General features: G+C 38.0%; 2 protein-coding genes and 1 pseudogene across 2 annotated transcripts in view; 2 read left to right on the top strand and 1 right to left on the bottom strand.

Moving 5' to 3' along the window:
* Positions 1-1,312: 1,312 nt before the first annotated feature.
* Positions 1,313-6,710, top strand: LOC107588794 (myozenin-2-like; annotated as a pseudogene).
* Positions 6,711-6,802: 92 nt separating this feature from the next.
* Positions 6,803-11,086, bottom strand: LOC107588792 (pre-mRNA-splicing factor RBM22-like). The gene is made up of 8 exons (XM_016277028.1): positions 11,080-11,086; positions 10,754-10,854; positions 10,421-10,593; positions 9,947-10,147; positions 9,375-9,539; positions 9,196-9,284; positions 8,371-8,502; positions 6,803-7,219 (listed from the first exon to the last, which is right to left on the bottom strand). Exons 1-8 carry the CDS (start codon positions 11,084-11,086, stop codon positions 7,071-7,073), a joined length of 1,017 nt encoding a protein of 338 aa, XP_016132514.1. The 3' UTR covers positions 6,803-7,070.
* A 1,671-nt stretch (positions 11,087-12,757) lies between these two features.
* Positions 12,758-19,604, top strand: part of LOC107588791 (bifunctional heparan sulfate N-deacetylase/N-sulfotransferase 1-like) — a 108,223-nt gene continuing 101,376 nt past the window's right edge. Inside the window, exon 1 of the mRNA XM_016277027.1 lies at positions 12,758-13,032. The gene's annotated coding sequence lies outside the window, so the exon portion shown is untranslated. The remainder of the gene's footprint in view (positions 13,033-19,604) is intronic.

The following is a 19,604-nucleotide window of genomic DNA, read 5'->3' as shown; positions in this document are numbered from 1 at the left end:
CCAAAAAAAAAAACATATTCAAGCAATATAACATAAGACAAATGCTGTTGTTCTAAATAATTCACATATGATGAATTTTTGTAGGCTAACCTGTCAGTTAGCATCAACCTGGTTCCCTTGACAAAAAAACGGACAGAATTTTTCCATTGGCTTTTGGATTATTTCATAAAATAAGCTCTATGACCAACAAAGGTTTGATTATCATCATGACAATCTTCACAAATTAACACAACTTGACATGAATTTTGAAGCCTAAATACAATCGCACAAAGTAAAAAGTTAAACTTAGACTACAAACAAACTAAGGACACTTGACTATAACATCACCACCATTTATGCGTCTGACAGCTCTTTCAGTTTTTATTTTAAAAACCATTTTCCATTAAAGTTTGAGTTAGAAAAATTTGCAAGAGCGTGATTATTAACACAAAGAGGCTGTAAAATGCCATTATGACGTTTAACGTCCCCAACAATCTCTGCAGTTCCATTTAGCCACTTGTTAGCAGCCGCCTTTTCCAAGACAAGAAAAAGCTTTAAATCACAAATGGTGTATTACTGATGTATTTTATGATGTGAGAGTAAAAGGTGAATATATCTTGAGCTTGTTTTAACCACATGCTTTATTTCAGGCACTTAACCAAAAAACTATTTAAAAAAACATTTGAGGCAATTAAACCGGAAGTGATAAAATGCTCATTTTCAGGTTTGGCCTTCAAAAATAGTTCATCTCTGCAGCACTCTATTTAGAGCCAAGCAATGAAGAAGAAAAAAATGAAGCCTCTTCTCAGACCCCTGGGATATCTGCAGCAAAAGGTATTGAACCTCAGAGGCAGACATACTTGGAAATGACTCAGAGTCTTGCCTTCCTCCCCGGTCACCAGTCTGCACACTTAGTATTATGGCCAGTGGATCAAATTTTCATTAGTGTGGGTGCTGAAGCTCCACTACGCTAATCCAAGGCCATTAGATACACACCTCACTAACCAGGGCAAAAAGAGGGTCCACAGTGAGTCTGATGTGGGCTCACATAAGCATTTCTACCTCTGAACAGGATACATCATCTAGACTGGCATAAAAGCAAACACAGGATTTGAATTTGGTAAGTTTAGCTGTAATCAAAGGATTCGTTTGTTCTGTGATCTATGCGACTCAGTTTAAACAAGTGTTTTCAGGCCTGATTTGAGATCAAAGGAGTACATATATATCTATCACAAAGAAAGGGTCAAATCAGATTCATTTAGTGGGGGAAAAAGTATAAAAATAAATCTTACTGGACCAGTTTTATTGAAGACTGGACACGATTAATATCACCATGCCTGTGCCATACACTGACGTACCCAAGAAAGAGCAACAGGAGCTGTGCTCGGACACATCAGAAGCATGAAAAAAGCTCCGTTTTTTTTAAACAGCATGCCATCTCAACAGATGAGACTAAATCAATGAAATCAGCTTGAAAGCAACAGCACTGTGACGTGTGGGGGAAAAAAGCAAAACAGTGAGCCAAATTTTCACTTTCTGCTCTGGCATGTCTCAACTGCTTTGACTCGGCTTCCAAAAGAGTAAGAGTATTTGTAATGTAATAATATGACAGCAGGAGACTAAATGCTTTGCTCCAGGAGATCATGACTCAACCACGCCTGATTGGGAAAGATCTGAATCCTCTTAAACATTACTGAACAAACAGCAGGCTGAGGTTACACCCTGATGCCTGTGTCAAATGTAATAATTTAATCACAGTCGCACATATTGTGCATGACTGGAGAGCCAAAATGATGACAGAGAATGTTAGACATGCTTTTGATGACATCAATTATGAATGATCATACACTATTAAATAAAACCTGCAAATGTCTATAAAAAATAGTTTTCCCATCAACTTTTAGAAGAATGGCATGTAATTACTAGTTTATAGTGCTGTAATTACCAGTTTATAACATTGTAATGTCATGTCATAAAGGATAGTTGTTCTGTGATTAATATCAACGCATTTCAACATATCTGTACATGTAAATCAGCATGTTTGAACCTGGGGAAGAAGATCAGTGTTCCTCGGGATCTGATGGTGGAGGAGCTCAATCTGCTGTCCAACAGAGGATCTATAATGTTTCACGAGAGACTCAAAAGAGTGGAGAGGTTCACCTTGGAGAATATAGCACAGAGACACCTCAGTGTAAGACATCTTACTGTGTTCACCGGGTTAAAGTCAACATGAAATCAGAATGGACCCAATTTACTTATGGGTTCATTATAATTATGAATTTATGAATTTGGCCCCAGTGTTAACCAGTAGCCAAATAGCTATTTTATTGTTTTATGGTAATGTCAATAGGCAAGACAATTCTGTGTGGGTTAACATTAATATTGTGGCAATAATAACAAATAATATGTATAAAAAGTTTTACCTTTGAGATGTGCTGAAATCATCTTCAGGGTGAATTTGCCCTTCTGCCTCCACGTCAAAAAGCTTCCTCAAAAGTTCCACAATTGACTGCAAACTCACATTCAGTCCGGTTCTATTCTGGAACACCCACTTTTCATGACCCAATCAATCCCTGTTGGATAAAATCAAGTCCCGCCGTATTTTATTCTCATTTAATATCCTGTTTTACTCAGAGTTGCAAGACTTTTAATTTACAGAAGTAAAATGGGTTGTGGAAGCTGTTAGAATGTGAAACCAGAGGTGACCATTCCTTCTCCTGGAGAGCCAACTTCATGAATAGTTTAGCTCCAATCAGCTGCCTAGAAGTTTCTAGTCACCCTGATGAGTTTGCCAGAAGGCCCTCCAGAAGCAGGACTGGATAACCCCGAGCAAAATTAAAGATGTTTTTAGTGAGCCATCTACTCACTCAGGGGTGTCCAATCATACACCTGGAGGACAACCTTCCAGCAGTTTCTTGACCTAATTAAACACACCTAAACCAGTTAATCAAGTTCTTCATGACCACAAGAAACCTCCAGGCAGCTGGTTGGCGCTAAACCCAGCAGGCCCTCCAGAAGCAGGATTGGACAACCCTGAAGTAACTATTAACCCCAGGCAGTACTGGTTCTGGTTCAGTATGGTTCCATGAAGAACCTTTAAAGGGGTCATAGGATGCCCATTTTCCACAAGTTGATATGATTCTTTAGGGTCTTAATGAAAAGTCTGTAACATAGTTTGGTTAAAATTTCTCAATGGTAGTGTAAAAAACACCTTTTTTCAGATCAAGCCATTTTTGTAGCATTTTCCTTTAAATGTTAATGAGCTCTGCTGACCCCGCCCCTCTCTTCCGAGAGACTGTTTACTTTAGCCGCATTCATCGTGAAATTTGCTAATTAGCACATTAGCCGCATTCATCGTGAAACTTGCTAATTAGCACATTATTAGGAAAGGCGATTTGCAAAGATTTATTACAAAACATTATACTCATTTCTTCTGTAGGTGAAGCTGGATCACAAATGATTTACGCGAACATAGACGCATTTATGTAGATCGGGGGCGCATTCCCTTCAGAAACAATGTAATCCACTGCGAGTTCAGCGACGATGTTGGGAGTAAATGATGACTGCTATGTTCATTATTACATCCAACAACAGAACACCTCAATCGCTTAGGAGTCATTCTTGTCTACATCTGCTCCGGCGGTAAAACAATGGTGGATTGATGACAGCTCACTCAGGGCGGGTCTATAGGTAAGACACCAGTCCAGTCTGTGCTGAAACGCTACTGTCAATCAAACTATCTTGGGAGGGGCCTGTCTGTGTGACATCACACAGACCGGCATCTGAGATCGGCTCAATTCGAGAAAGGGGAACACATTTAACCAGATAAAAAAAAAACACTGGGGGGATTTTTATCATTATAGGATGGTTGTGTACACACACTGCCAACACACATTTCAGTTCAAACAACTTGTAAAAGTGCATGTAGCATCCTATGACCCCTTTAACATTCATTCCTGTCCATTGCACAAAAGTTTCTTTAGATTATTAAAATGTTCTTCACACTAGGAAAAAAAAGTTAATTTAAGAACTTCTTTCTTAAAACTTATCTAAGAAGGTTCTTTGACCTTTTATTTTTAAGTGTGTAGGTTCAGTAATAATGCATTATGTTTTAACACTGTCTAGCACTTAGAGGAAACACTTCAAGGCCAGAATACCACGCAAGGAGAGAAAGGAAGTGATTGCTTCAACTCTGAAATCTACATCAACCAGCCTGGAAAGAACAGCCTAATCACCACACTAAAGCACACGGTTGCTAAGAAAGGAATCCCAAAGTGTGCTTGCACCTGGTAAATACAGTTCTCTTACATTTAGGTTTCTGTTGTTCTCAAAGTCAAAGGAAAATCCTGAAGGTCTCTCAATTCTCTCACACAGGTTATGGGGGGCCTCTGAAAGAGGTTCCTTCCGGAAAAGTTCAATGTCACTGTGATCCCCAAGTCTTACCAATCACCCTGGGAGGAAAACCCCATTGACAACGAGAGCCTGTTGGCCAAGATCAGTACCCATCTGCCTGAGCCACCTTACAAACTCACCCCAGCCAACTACAAATGCTTTAACAGGTACCCATTAATCACAACAGATACTTTCACCCTCATTAGCACAAAGTTGTTGAAGTTAAACTTGTAACCAAAATAAATTCGGTTTACTTTCTAAAGCCATGTTTTTGGTCTTATTTTGAATAATTCATTGATTCCTTTTGTACTGATGTTACCTAGGCCACACAGGTTATTGAATAATGTTAACATGCTGTTCAGCTACACTGTAAAAAATGACAGTGAATTTAACGGTAAAAGATTGTAAAAATGCTACAGTAAAAACCTGTTAAATGGTTAACGGTAAATTCCCCTACTATATACGGTGAAAAACTGTATTGGACATTACATGTATTGGACATTCATTTTATGGTAGTATACCGTTTCTGGAAGTGAAAAAGACTGTATAATTTACAGTGAATAACCGTAAATTGACATTCCCAGAATTCTCTGCGTTACATTTCAAATTTGATGTTTTTTGTTGTTGAAATAACTGTTTCTTCTTAGTTTTTTCATATCAGTTTTGTATATTAGGGTTGTGTGTTACACCTAATGTTATTAAATGAATGTTTATTGCATTATTTCAGTTTCATGTGTGTTACCATGATGGTGTTTGGTGTTTGTGTGAATGACACTGTGCACCTTCTATATATGTTATTATTAAAAAGCTGCTTGTGATAGGCTTTGGTTCATCGTGTGACTTTCTCATCACCACCTGCATTTGGAGGTTATCAGTGTATTACAAAGGTGCAAAACAGATTTCAGTACTTCAATAGCTTGGTATATTTAACATTATATCAGTTAATGAAAATACGGTATTTAACTGTAAATTTAAGTTAAAACCGTAAAACCTCAAATGTTGCTACCGTATTATTTACGGTAAAATTCCGGCAACCACAGCTGCTGGTTTTTTACCGTAAATTTTACGGATTTTTTTTTTATAGTGTACCTACATCTATTTCCATTGAAAATCCTGCTGAAAATCCTTGGACATAATTTAGGGTTTTGAAGTAAAATGGGTTGCAAATGACAAATATTTTAGTTTTGAGAGCATAGGGAGACTTGACTACCTCATTTGCAGTGCTCCGTGATAGTAGGTGCAATTTATTTTGGTGCAACATCCTTGACTGGTCTTTTTTTGTTTGTTTTTGTTTTACAGAATCATTGGTAAAGTAGTTTCCCCCCGAACTATTAGACTGGTAAACAAGATTATCTAAAATAAAGTTTTTAGTTTTTTTTTTTACTCTGGAAACAGTTGCACTCTATTGACAATTAGTACATGTCCGCAAGCTTTGGTGCTTGTTTATTCAAACTCTTTTTTTTGTCACATTTCCACTTCCCTTTCAAATAAATTAATAGATAAACTAAGTAGCAAAAGTCCCTCAAAATGGTGGTTGAATTAAGGATAGACATCAGCCACTACTAGTAACATTATACATAAAAGACTTAGCATGTCTGGCATGGGAAGGCTGCCTGCCAAAAAACTGTTGGTTTTAAGGTCAGGCATTAAAACAGAATTTGACTTGAAACCTTACGCTGGTCCTGGCTCATGTATCAGCATGTGGGTGAAAAAGACAAGACTTGTTCCACTCAGCTGTTAGGGAGACTATTTTAGGGACATGAACAACATTCCTTGTCATTCTTCACAGAGCTCCTACGCCGTTTGCTGGGACAGCAGGTACTGTGAGGACCCTGCCGCTACCTGGTTTTGAGATGCTGCAGGCACACACAGAGCCACATCTGACCTGGGACTAGATGTGCCATCGGCCCAATTTCAATCGTACTCCACGGGGCTGGAGCACCAAGTACGCTGCAGAGTCTCCCGATCTGTAAAGCTAGCATACTCAACTTTTTTGCCAAACTACAATTGAAGAATGAATTTCTGAGGGATGCCTGCATTGCTACTGTGAATTCTGAGCTGAGCCATTGTGAGCCTTCAAATACCAATTTAAAGTTTACATACATTGTCTATTAACATGCTATATTAATGTTTACACAATCGTTCACACAATATTTAAAAATGTGAAGCTTCTTTAATGTAACCACACACTAGACAGTTGAATATTAAAAAAAAAAAAAGTCTTAAAAACCATTCAGGACAACACACTTCATACTTAACAGAAAAAATGGGAAAGGTATGGACTCTAGCGCAAACTGTAATATGAATCCTGGAATATTCTAGAGGTGTAGGACAATAAAGTGTTAGAAAAATAAAGACATCAGATGAAACAAATAGTCAATAGTGCCCCCCCTTGTTAATTGTTGGTCATTGCAACAGATTCTTTTCAGCCCTAAAAAAGGCATCTGTTTCATATCATTACATACAAAACAAAAAAATGACAAAAAGATAACAGAAACCATCAAGGGTTATTATAAATCATATGCATAAAAAAAAAGTTTTTGACATGGTTTAAATTCTAAGATGTATTTTTCCAGTATTCGCCTGCTCTGAAAATGATAGACAGATATAAACGCATAAAAATGAGGGCAGAGGTGACATCACTCTGGGTTAAGTTGTTCAGAGGTCATTGCTGAGCAGTGAGGTAGCTGTAGAACTATCTAAGGGCCTCCATGGCGACTTGCATGGGCGCCCATCCGCTGAGGATCTTGGGATGGGTAGTGGACCTGTCCGGGGGGCCTCATGGCCATTGGAGGGGGCATTGGCGGGGCCATGGGATCCATAGTGTGGAACATAGGAGGACCAAAACCTGGAGAGAGCAGATAAGGTTAACGGGATAGTGAAGCACTTTATCATGGGTTACTCAGAGTAGAGGTCGACCGATAGTGGATTTTGCCGATACCGATAGCTAGGTTGGACCACACTGGCCGATACCGATTAATTAATCGATTGTTTTAAAATTGATACTGAACAAAAACTAAAATAGTGCTTTATTAACAAAACCAGTACTGAACCATACTAGTAGTATAAAAAATTATAATAATAGTAAATGTTGACATTAACACACTCTAAAAAGGAACAATACTTACACAGCTTTCATTAATCTTAATGCTACAACTGGACTCTTATTTTAAAGTGTTACCATTTCATTTCAACTGTCATGCTTAAAGATGCACATCTTTAAATATATACACAAAGGCTATAGCATTAAAATTATATACATATGGATATTGTATGTATACTCTCAGACTTGAACTGCTTCTATTCTTGAACACTTGATGATTATCTAATCAAAATAAAAGCGCAGCACTGAGTCTAGAACTCACCGGTATCGCACACACTCCGGACGCATCGCGTTCAACTCAAGCAGCGGTCTAAAACTGTTTATTTAATCACCAAACAGACACAAGTTTACTTCAAGAATGAACAATTTGGTATAGATGAGTTTGAAGTTTGGCATTTAAAAAAACGGAGCAAATGGAAAGAGATAGCTCGACCTATATTATAGCTCTATAAATGAAGCACACAGACTTTATTAAAGCCACAGAAAGACAAACGTTTTGCTGAAAATGCGCAATACACAATTCATTATGTACATTAACAACGATTCGGGACCAATATAATGTAATTTAAAGGAAAACTGTGAATGGCGCGGCAGGATTTTCTGTCGGCTGCATTTAAATCCACGTCTGAAGTTTCCCGCTTTGCTCAGTATCACGTGTCTAAACAAATAGCACGTGCTGTCAATGATTTCAACCACTAGAGGCCACTCTTGCACTGTATGATGACAGCAGACCCCTTCTCAGCCGGGAAAACTATCGGCATGGATTTTTGACGATAACCGATAGTTCCAGCAATCAACTATCGTGCCGATTAATCGGCAAAACCGATACATCGGTCGACCTCTAACTCAAGAGTACAAAAAAAGAGGAATGAGGAAGTGAGTGGGGTGAAACTTACCAGGCGGTGGGGGCATGGCAACCCCAGGTGGAGGAGGAAGTCCCAGGTTCATGACAGCAGAGGAGCTGGTGGGAGCCAGGTTGAAGTAGTTGGTGGAGGCATCTTCATCAGACACAGGGGGTGGGGGCAGAGCTGTTGAAAAAAATATAAGGAAAAATTCACACACTACTCTACCTTATATTATATATAGAGGCCCCCAATCAATTTATTTTGGAATAACTGTATTCCGTTGTAAAAGCAGTATTTAGAAAAAGTAGTAAATATAATAGATGTAATCCTTTTTATTCAAAATAAAAAAAAATGTAATTACAAGAAATAATACATAAGCAGTACATTTCATCATTAGCTTATGTTAATGTATTATTAAATTATCACTGTCTGTGTGTGTATATGTGGAGGCATCTTCATCAGACACAGGGGGTGGGGGCAGAGCTGTTGAAAAAAATATAAGGAAAAATTCACACACTACTCTACCTTATATTATATATAGAGGCCCCCAATCAAGTTATTTTGGAATAACTGTATTCCGTTGTAAAAGCAGTATTTAGAAAAAGTAGTAAATATAATAGATGTAATCCTTTTTATTCAAAATAAAAAAAATGTAATTACAAGAAATAATACATAAGCAGTACATTTCATCATTAGCTTATGTTAATGTATTGTATATGTATATATATATAAAAATATATATATTTTTTTTTTTACCAGTGTGGCTGGTCAAGTTTTTAAATAAATATATAAGTATAAAAGCAATCCATACAATTCACATTCACATTATTTTACTATATAAAACATGTCTATGTTTGAGAGACTTTTGTCACATACCACCAGGGAGGCCGGGCACCGGCTCAAGCCTGATTCCACTCTCCGTCACCCCATCCTGCTCTCTCTCTTTTCCTCGGGCCGCCTGTGACCTGAACGACACACAACAACATTCAGAACTGCCACCACATAAATGCTACTGTTTGAATTTCTGTTTTTTTCTTGCACGACTAGACACTGACCTGCCCCATTTAACATTAAGCCGACGTCCATTAATGATGAGTTTATTAAAGGACTTCTCTGCAGCCGTCTCTGCGCCCTGCCGTGTAGCAAACTGGATAAAAGCACACTGCTGCCTTTGAACTATGGTGATGGTACGAATCTCCCCAAACTGGTAGAAGTGATTCCTTTGTGGAAAAAGTAAACGGTAATCTTTAATCAAGAAATGACACAAAAAGGGAAAACAACATTTGCAATATAATGTAACAAAGTAATACTCTTAACGGTTTTTACCTACGCAAGTGGCATTTTTCTTTTTTTCTTTTCTTTTTTTTTTATAATAATAAAAATAATAATAATATTATTAATAATAATAATAATAATAATATAGCTTTAGACTTTATATCAAATGAGTAACTATTTTACATTTTGAACCAGTAAAGGCAAAATAATTAACCTAAAAAGGTGACCAATTATGGGAACTAAAATACTTGTGTGCCCCTATAGATATTATTTTTAGCAATATTTCTAGCTTTTTTTCAATTGACAAATATTTTTTGTAGTTTTAGCCTGATGAACTCTGAAGTGCATTTACCTGAGCTCAGAGTCTGTAACGTCTTCTCCCAGCCCTCCGATATAGAGAGTGGTGATAGACTTGTCCTCCGGTATGTCAAGTCTGGGCATGGTGGTGGCCCGCATCAGGAGTTTGTTAGCCACAGGATCATTAATGCCATAGAAACGGTCCTTAATGTTCTGATCAGCCAATGGGTCATCTGGATCCGTGGGCTTTTCATGCCTTTGATATTAAAGCAATACATTTCATGTCAAAAACGTAATCAAAATTCATAATCACTCATACATAATTCATACCTTAAGCATACTTCATTAAAAATGTCACTCCATTAAAGTGCATAAGGTGTACCAAGCAAGCAACTTGATGCAAGACACAAGCAGCAAAATGAAAATCATGACAACCAACACTGGGTGTATTCTGACACAACACAGTGTAAAATTAAGAATCATGGGTCATGATTTTACACCCATAAAAGATACTTGAGGTGTTGCTCACCTGTACGGACACTCTTCCCCTCTCTTGCACTCCCCCTTCACCCAGAAGGAACAGATGTGTGGTCTGTTCCTCTTGTAATACGGTGTGGTACGAGCTAGTTTCAGCAGCATATCGCTGCTGCTCGGTGCCTTCCCAAGCAGCCCCACGGGTCTTGTGCCATCAGAATTAGCGATCTACAGGTCAAAACCCACAGATACTTTTACTTATTACTTAAAGCAGTTTAGTATTTGCATTTACTATGCTATGTTACCATGTGGAAACCACTTAATGTTTCTTTTTGCAAATGAAGACATCATAAAACATGAATAAATGTGTAATGTACTGACAAATTACCTCTCTCTCCATATTCTGAGTGTAATACTCCTTATTTACGTCTGATCTCGGTACTTCATCTTTAACGGACAGCCCAGTGTCACGAACCTGAATGGGCAAACCTGTGCAAAGACCAAAAAATATATATATATATTATTTAGTAATCTTTACAACAACACTGCAATATTCTTATTGAAGGAACATATTAAGCAAATGTATCTGAATTATCCTATAAGAATGCTAGAATTAGGATTGTGTCAGTTTCTAAAGATTTATATACTTTTTTTTGGCTAAAAGTTCACTTTGTGCATACGTCTGAAGTAACTACCAAAATATGAAGCAAATACCAAACATATGTCCAAACTACTGATATACTGTAGCAATGTCAACTAGTGTTTTCAAAAATATTTATTTGTTTGATCCAAATCAATTCTGAATATTTAAAACGGTTTTAATGTTTTGACAGCAAGTTGACAAACACATACTTCATCATGCATTTTAATTAAAGGGGTCATATGATGCTTTTTTAAAGATCATTATTTTGTGTATCAGATGTATCAATTAATTAATCTATAATTAATTATGAAACTCTAATTCAACTTACCATCCGGATGTAAGGGTTTTCTCCCAAGCACGTTTGACAGAGAATGGGAAAATCCTGTTCAAATAAGAAAAGATCAGTACTGTGCATGCATTTATTCAAGACAAAATAAATGTATTCTGTAACGTTACACATACATAAAATTAATTTATTAATAATTAAAAATAGATTATTCATATCATGTTATGAAGACTGTTTGTTACCAGGCCACTCGTTCACATTTTAGTTATATACTAATTATATAATTCATTTCTCATAATTTCATTTCGATCTTAATAGGATGTTTATTTGTGCAATAAAGATCAATTACAACACAGCAACTGGACAGAGGATCTTCACGCTATTCTGTTTGTATACGTCGGTGCCAGTTTATACAGTATATTTACATAATATTTTACCAAGACTTCATCACGAACTGGATAAGGCTTTTGAGGATAATTTTAAAGAGACTACTGAACTGAGTTTCCATGTGCGTAACAGGTAACAATCTTTTGAATTAATATTAGGTATACAAACTGAAATGGCTGTGAACCCTGTCAGGACAACATTTTTTGAGAGGATGAACACAGCAGTACCTTGCACTCCTTGCCAAATTTCTCTTTGGTCTGTTTAAACAAATACAAGCACAAAGTGAAAATACATTTAAATACAAAAAAATAACAATTTCCAATTAATTAATCTATAATTAATTATGAAACTCTAATTCAACTTACCATCCGGATGTAAGGGTTTTCTCCCAAGCACGTTTGACAGAGAATGGGAAAATCCTGTTCAAATAAGAAAAGATCAGTACGGTGCATGCATTTATTCAAGACAAAATAAATGTATTCTGTAACGTTACACATACATAAAATTAATTTATTAATAATTAAAAATAGATTATTCATATCATGTTATGAAGACTGTTTGTTACCAGGCCACTCGTTCACATTTTAGTTATATACTAATTATATAATTAATTTCTCATAATTTCATTTCGATCTTAATAGGATGTTTATTTGTGCAATAAAGATCAATTACAACACAGCAACTGGACAGAGGATCTTCACGCTATTCTGTTTGTATACGTCGGTGCCAGTTTATACAGTATATTTACATAACAATATTTTTAACTATTGATGAGATGAATTTAAATGCTGAGGGTTTTCATTAGCCATGAGCTAAGCGACAGCAGAATAGGTTCCAACTAGAAAAGGCGTTGATTCGGCGAACGCAAACAAAGAACCTAAATGGGCCGGTCACGATAAGTAATACTCCTTTTTTATATGGTTTGCACAAAATACGTATTACATAAAATACACACAAATCCAATAACTATGTACAATAATTATCCATCAAGGCTGATGACACTGATCACTGATAATGTCCATCAAAGAGTTTATGTCTGATTATATCCCGCCACGTTGCTGTCCACTAGCGGCGAATGCGTGCGCTGCAGCCTCTGAGTGAGCACTAGCCTGTGGAGATTGGAGAAGAGGGAGTCCAGTGTGTGCGAGAGGGACAGTCAGTCAGGCTCCAGGCTCGGGTTCTGTTAGGTTCAGGCCAGCAGAGACGCACCGCTTACTCTGTACTCCGACCGGGACTCTCGATTATCCCTAAAGCAGAAGGCTTACATTATCAGGCTGAATCCCTACCATGCTACATTCATATTTCAGGATTTAAGGTCTCACTGCAGCTGCCGCCGGCTGATATTAACTTGGTGAGTGGATCTTTGAATTCTAGATCAGCTAATATGTAAACTAAACGAATTTTGTGAAAAAGCCTCAGTAATCCTAGGTTTTGTCTAGGTTGCCACACACCCTGGAGGTAGCCAAATTATTATAATCGCGCAGAGATAATGGCCATAGTGTTTAGTTGGAATGGGTAACGTTAACGTTAGCAGGCTAGGTTCTGTGTGTCCGTCTTTAGCATAACAGCAACCCCAAAGGCTGTTTTCAAAGCATAGCGAGCTGTCTATGCAGACAGCATTTTTGGGCGTGTTCGAACGATTTCCAAAAAGCTGTCTAGGTAGGGAGCTCACTAGGTTTAGAAACACAGCTCAAAGTATCTCTGGATCGTGAACCTCATTTACCTTCTCCACTGTTTAGCATAGCTTAGCCAGTCTGCTACTGCTCTGGACCTGTTCTGTGTTGTATAAACATCTACATTACCCCAATATTTTCTAAAAGCGTGTGTAAACATAAAACAGCGCTAGAATTAGTTTTTTTTTATGATGGTTGTATCCGTCCACCCCAACACAACTCGACATTAGCCGCCGCAATGAATCTAAACGGGTCGACTAATTAGCTGTTAGCAAGCTAACAAGCCATAGAAGAGAAAGAAGTTTGGACAGCATTAAGTTCATTTGCTCCTGCGTTTGAATTGGATTATTTGGGGAGTTGTGTGGTTCTTTTAACGATTACAGGTCAGTATCTGTTCTCTCCTGAGTTGTGGTTAATATTGAGTTGATATTACCACTGTAGCCTATTTCCAATTGCATTTGTTAATCGAAATAGTTGTGTGGGTACACGTTGTGAATTTTACCGGTTTTCTTTTGCCAAAGGTGTATCTTTTAAATGCACAGTTTGCAACTGTAAAGGAGAGCAGCCTGGTATTTACTCATATCTGGAGGTTATGCTTTAGTGAAGCAGATTAGTACAACTAAAATGTCATTATTCACTGTATGTGCAACCCAAATCAGTGCTTATGCAGAATAAACAACACTATGACAAATTTCCTGATCAGTAGATACTGTGGTATGATTTCAGATCACTATACTGTGTTTGGATGGTATGGGTTGTGAAAAGGAATGTGCTTGTTAGTTTCTAATTAGATTTGCGGCTTTATTTAAGCCTTTGATGTATTAGGGGGCTCATAAATACGTTATAGTGCTGATGAAGTAATTGGAGTCTTAAGGTATCTCATTGAGATTTAGATTAACCTTCATGTGTCGTGAAATGTAGCCCCTCTGCTCAAAGCGAGTTGCAGACCCACCAGATAAACAAACAATGTGCATGAGACTAGTCAACGTTGGTCAAATATTTTGGCACATGCTTATTTAACTGTGGAACACTGACTTTCTTTCTGAACGGGGTCATTCGCAAATATAGATGCTGAAAAACAACTTTGTGGGAAATCAGTGCAGTGGTTGCGGATGGAATATCTGTTAGTGCGCAGCAAAACATGTTGGGGCAGCATGAGGTGTTCAGAGTGGTTTGTCTCTGGGATTAGGGCGAGAGGCTTTCGTTTTGCTGTTTGAAAAGCTGCATCTGGGTGGAAAGGTTAGAAGATTCAATAATGAGAAATGACGGGCTTTCTGAACCTCCTTGCTGAATAGCCTGAGCCGTTAAATGTCTGTGCTCATGCAGGTATTTATCTCTGGTTTGAATGTGAATGACGGAGTCAGATGGAAAACGGGGGCATGAAAATAGGTGGCTCACAATTTGTGTGGCTCAAGATAAATATCAAATTGAGTTTTTCATTAAAGAAAGGAAAGAGACCTTGTCGGCAATGCAGAGAGAACCCAAGTATGACCTCGAGTCAATACAGGAAGATTTCAGACTGCCTCTGGCTAGCGGCGAAGAGCTGCGAGTGAACTGTGAGTCTGCTAGTTGTGTGGCTCTCTCAACATCAGATCTGCTGTTGGTCTTCGATTCATTGCACAGTCCATTTTGACATGCACACCTTAAAGGAATATTTAAAGGTTCAACACAATTTAAGCTCAACTGACAGCGTTTGTCTAGCGCTGCAAATTATTATTTTGATAATAGATTAATCTGACGATTGTTATTAATTTGAGCGGGGAGTTAGGGTATTTTTTAGACATATTTTAAAACTACAATCATCCAACCTAAATGTTTCGTCACCCAGTGTATTTGTGTTTTACAATTTATAATGTTAAATCATATTTATATTGTGAGGAAGATACTTAAAAAGAACTTTGATTTCAAATTCTGAATTGAATTTATTTTAACTAAAAAATACAAGTAAATAGTCAGTAATAAAATAAGAATAGATAAATGACAAGCACAAACAATAACAAGATATAACGAAAATTAACTGTGCTTTAAGTTTTTCAGGTAGGTATAACAGTAATATTCAGGTACAGAAATACCACAGAAACTGAATAATCTATTTAACTTTTAAAATAACACTGGTTAGTCTTCAATGTATGACTAAACATTAATGATAGACAACAGCAGGTTTATTTGGGTTGCTGTCTCTTGAAGACCTCATGCACGGGTCTAACTGTTATACAAGTTTTGTTTCTCAACTGTTTACATTCAAAATGAATTCATATAATAGCCTATAACTGACAATGTTTAGTATAAATCGACTGTTTGCGTGAATACTCATCAAGACGGTAATTTTGACAATTTTGTATGTATTTGGCCGTTTACGTGCAATAAGGCTCAACACAACTTCATTCTGTAGTCGCACACTCTCAGATGCGGCTCTATGTGCACGCGCTCTGGGTGTGAGCTCACAGAAAGGGGTCTCACAGAGAGCACGCAAGTACTGAATCGAGCACTTGAATGTTTAAATTTGTAAGATTCATAAGCACGTGTAAATGACACATTCCGGCATCTGTCCCGGGCGTCTTTCACGCTGAAATTATCCACACCGGCGATGGCATGACTGCGGCGCTAAATCATTTATGTCCCCACACATCATGTACGTTCTCACGCGTTGACGTATTGAAGTTTAGTGAGTACCGATCGAGTCATAAAATGTGATTATCGGCCGATACCGATCTCGGGCTGATTGATCTGAGCATCCCTAGTGTAGGCTCTCATAAAAAAAAAAGCTATTGTTAAAAAATAAAGCATACATGTAGCGTTTTAAACATACGTTTAGGCCCGGTTTCACTAATGCGTTTTTGTTTTAAAATGAAAACGATCCTTGTCTACACTTGCATTTTCACTGCATTTCAGAAGCGTTATCCGCCCACACTACACAACCGAAAATGCATGTCACATGAACATTCATAAAGGTACAACAAAGAGCATGATGTTATTGTTTACACGGCCGTCAAGGATACACAGCGCGAATGGGGGCAGCCATGCCATTGTTTTCAGAAGTCTCCGTTTTGGTCAGTTTACACTGAAACGCAACCCCGGAGTTTTCAAACTAAAATGAGGTCTGCAGCGTTTTCGAAAGTCTCCGTTTTCGAAGGTCCAAAATGCCGGGGTAGTGTAAATGACAGGTGTAACCGTAGAAAAAGTTAACATAGCCTTAAAGGGTATGTCTAATGCAATTTTTATGCATTCTGACTTATTTACACTGCTAAAAAATTGGTTTCTCATGCTAAACATGACCAAAGTTTCAAAAAACGAGTTGGACATTTGACAGAGTATTTCTGTGCCAAAGACACTCCTTCAGGGTTCATATCATTTTCTGAATTTTTTTTTCCAATATGGCCCTGTATGACATCATAAAGGATGGAGTTCAGGGCTCGCAAAATCGCTAGCCCGACGTCCCGGGGCTATTGTGTTTTCCAGTCGGGCTACCAAAATGTATCACCGCTCTGCCCGATGGGCTATCTTGAACAGTGACATAAAATTCCTTCCTTGGTTTGCGTTGTTCACTAGCTTGTATGAGTAAAACGGATCATAGTTGATCGTTTGCACGTGTTTCTAAGTCTTGCCGATTTAAACAGTCAAGTGTTTTAAACCATTCACGTGCATTCGGAGCTGTGTGCTCTCATTCAAAGCGCGCACAGAGAGCCGTGTTTCACACAATGCGCGTACACAGAATTGATTCCTCTTTCGCATATCCTTCAATCTGAATGAACACATACACACAAAATTATCTCAAAATAACTGTCTCGGCAAGTATTCTCGTAAACACAGTCGGTTGTGTCTTAAGTGAACGTAATCAGTGGAGAAAGAAATCTCAAGTGCATCATTAAATTTTATCCGTGCATTCAGTCTTAAAGGGGCAGCAGTCTATAAATATCTGTTGTTCCATAAGCGCCACCTGCTGTCAGATAGTGACATTTGAGTCTCAATCACAAAGCTAAAATCAGACCATTCTGTTTTTGCTTCAAATTTTGAAATTATACAATCTAATTGCATATCTAAATAATATGTATTTAGCATCTTTGTTTGGATCATGATTAAAATGCAGTGGTTGCCTCTGATTTTAAATGGAAAAAGCACAGCCAAAGCATTAGTTTGTTTATATGAAGAGATTTGTTTTATTTGTATTTAATTATTTGATTTGGGATTTGTTTTAAAATTTCAAGTTAGTTTTATTATTTGACATATTTCAATTTCACAAAGAAATGTGCAGCATTGTGTTGGAGAAATAATAAAAGGACACCTTTTCATTTATAATTTGTCTTAAATCTAATTTTGTTAATAAGAAAAATGGTAAGAAAATTGTATAGTGAAATCAGTATCATGTATCGCATCGCGAGTTGAGTGAATCGTTACATCCCTATATGCTACTAGTTTTTGCTGTGGTATCAAAGAAGTATTCTCTTATTTAAATAATTAAGAACCATATTTATTTTGCTCATCTGCAAAATGACCCGATCTGTTACTCAAAATCTGATATGATAATGCAATATGATCCGAGCCGTGGGTTTTGTGATCTGTTACACCCCTACTCTTTTAACTTGTTATTTGAGAAAAAAAAGCAATCACTGAAGTTTTTAATCATGCTGATTTGTCCGCAGTGAAGTTCAGCCGATATCTTTTTTTTTAATTTTTATTCGGGCTACTTAAATTAATTTTGGGCTACCAAAATCTGAAGAATGTCTGCCCCGAAGGGCTACCAGCGATTTAGAAATTTTGCGAGCCCTGGAGTTCCTTGTATGGGCACTTCTCCAGGAAGAGTGCGCACACATCAACCAGAGCGAGAGCAAGAACACACCCATCAACGTGCTTCATTCGTTAATTTGTTAGCCAAACTTAATTTAAGTCAATAAAGTTTTTGTCCCTGTTTTATTTATGTTGATGTCACAGCTTGCAGACGATCACTATGCAAAAGCTGCGTGTGCTCGTGACTCTTTAGCTCCGCTACGGCACGCCTCCAGGAGCTCGGATGTTTTCAAAGAGAAGTGGTGTGGCTGTATATCTGTCTTTTATAAATCTGATAAAATTAAAGACTCTTCAGAGATATGAAGGATGCAATACTATTCTATAGGTACTCAAGATTAACATGAGACTGGCAGAAACTGGGTTGTGTCCGCTTTAACATCCAGCAAAATGAATGTTCAACAAACAAAGTCAGAATTATTGCACTCCGTCTGTTTAATGCACATTTGGGCATTCGTTCAATGAAGTCTGTGAAGTTTAATGGAGACTTGTTTTCTGTCAGGACGAGCCTTTATGCAAAATGGAATATATTTGTGTGACTTTTGAACATTTACAAATAAGGATATAACTGTCAAATGTAAGTTATGTGTTGGGGGAAAAAAGGTATTACATGCTTTGGCAGAGGCAATTTTCCTGCAGCAGCTCACTCTGTGTTCTCTGCCATATTTCAGATGCATTTTGTCCATAGAAATACATTATTCACTACTGTAAAGTGACGTGACTGGTGGATGTATCGATTATTATAGATTTGCTCGATTTACTTTTTGACGCCATACATTTGTGCCATAATTAGAGCCCGACCGATATATCGTTTTGCCGATATTATCGGCCGATATGAGCCTGTCGCCGATGTATCGGTGAATATGCCGCCGATATGAAATTTTTTTTTTACAGAACATATAATGCAGATAAAATGCTTGAAATTGTGTAATTACTTAGTTTGTCCAGCAGAGCGCGCTCCATTGTTTGCTACTAGCGCCCTGGATGAAATGCTTTAAAGCTTAAGTCTATGGAAAACCATTGAAATTTGAATGGCCATATCTCCGTAACGGCACGGCGAATCCGCACCAAATTCTCTTCAGCTCAAGGAACCCTCCCGAACGCGAATCGAGTGTACGTCTCGAGGCCCTCTTTCGAATGAGACCACCCCCACGTGGATAGCCCCAGGGGTTCGGGAGTTACGGCTGGTTAAATTCGCAGTCCGGCGTCGACCGATCTAGCGATCCCAGGGGGCTACCGACGCGTGGAGGGGGGGGTTCGAGGGGGCTCCTCGAGCTGAAGGGAAACCCCGAATTTGGTGGAGGTCCGCCGGCGCGTTCGCGAGATAGTGACACCAGTCAACACTTTCACTTCCGTAAGGAGGTCTCTTGTTCAGGCCGCAGCATTCAAGCATTGTCTTATTCGACCGTAAGTGCCCTGCGAAGTGGACTTCTCATGAAATTCTGCCATGATTCCAGTTCCAAGGGAA

Source organism: Sinocyclocheilus grahami, unplaced genomic scaffold, assembly GCF_001515645.1.
Source record: "Sinocyclocheilus grahami isolate Dianchi unplaced genomic scaffold, SAMN03320097.WGS_v1.1 scaffold107.1, whole genome shotgun sequence".
In the NCBI taxonomy this organism is placed as follows: Eukaryota; Metazoa; Chordata; class Actinopteri; order Cypriniformes; family Cyprinidae; genus Sinocyclocheilus; species Sinocyclocheilus grahami.
This window is presented reverse-complemented; position numbering and strand designations above follow the sequence as displayed.

Coding starts and splice junctions, on each gene's coding strand:
- LOC107588792 (XM_016277028.1), bottom strand. Junction 10,594..10,753: donor CTCAGAATATGGAGAGAGAG/GTAATTTGTCAG, acceptor TTTGACCTGTAG/ATCGCTAATTCTGATGGCAC. Junction 9,285..9,374: donor CTTAATGTTAAATGGGGCAG/GTCAGTGTCTAG, acceptor TGTGTCGTTCAG/GTCACAGGCGGCCCGAGGAA.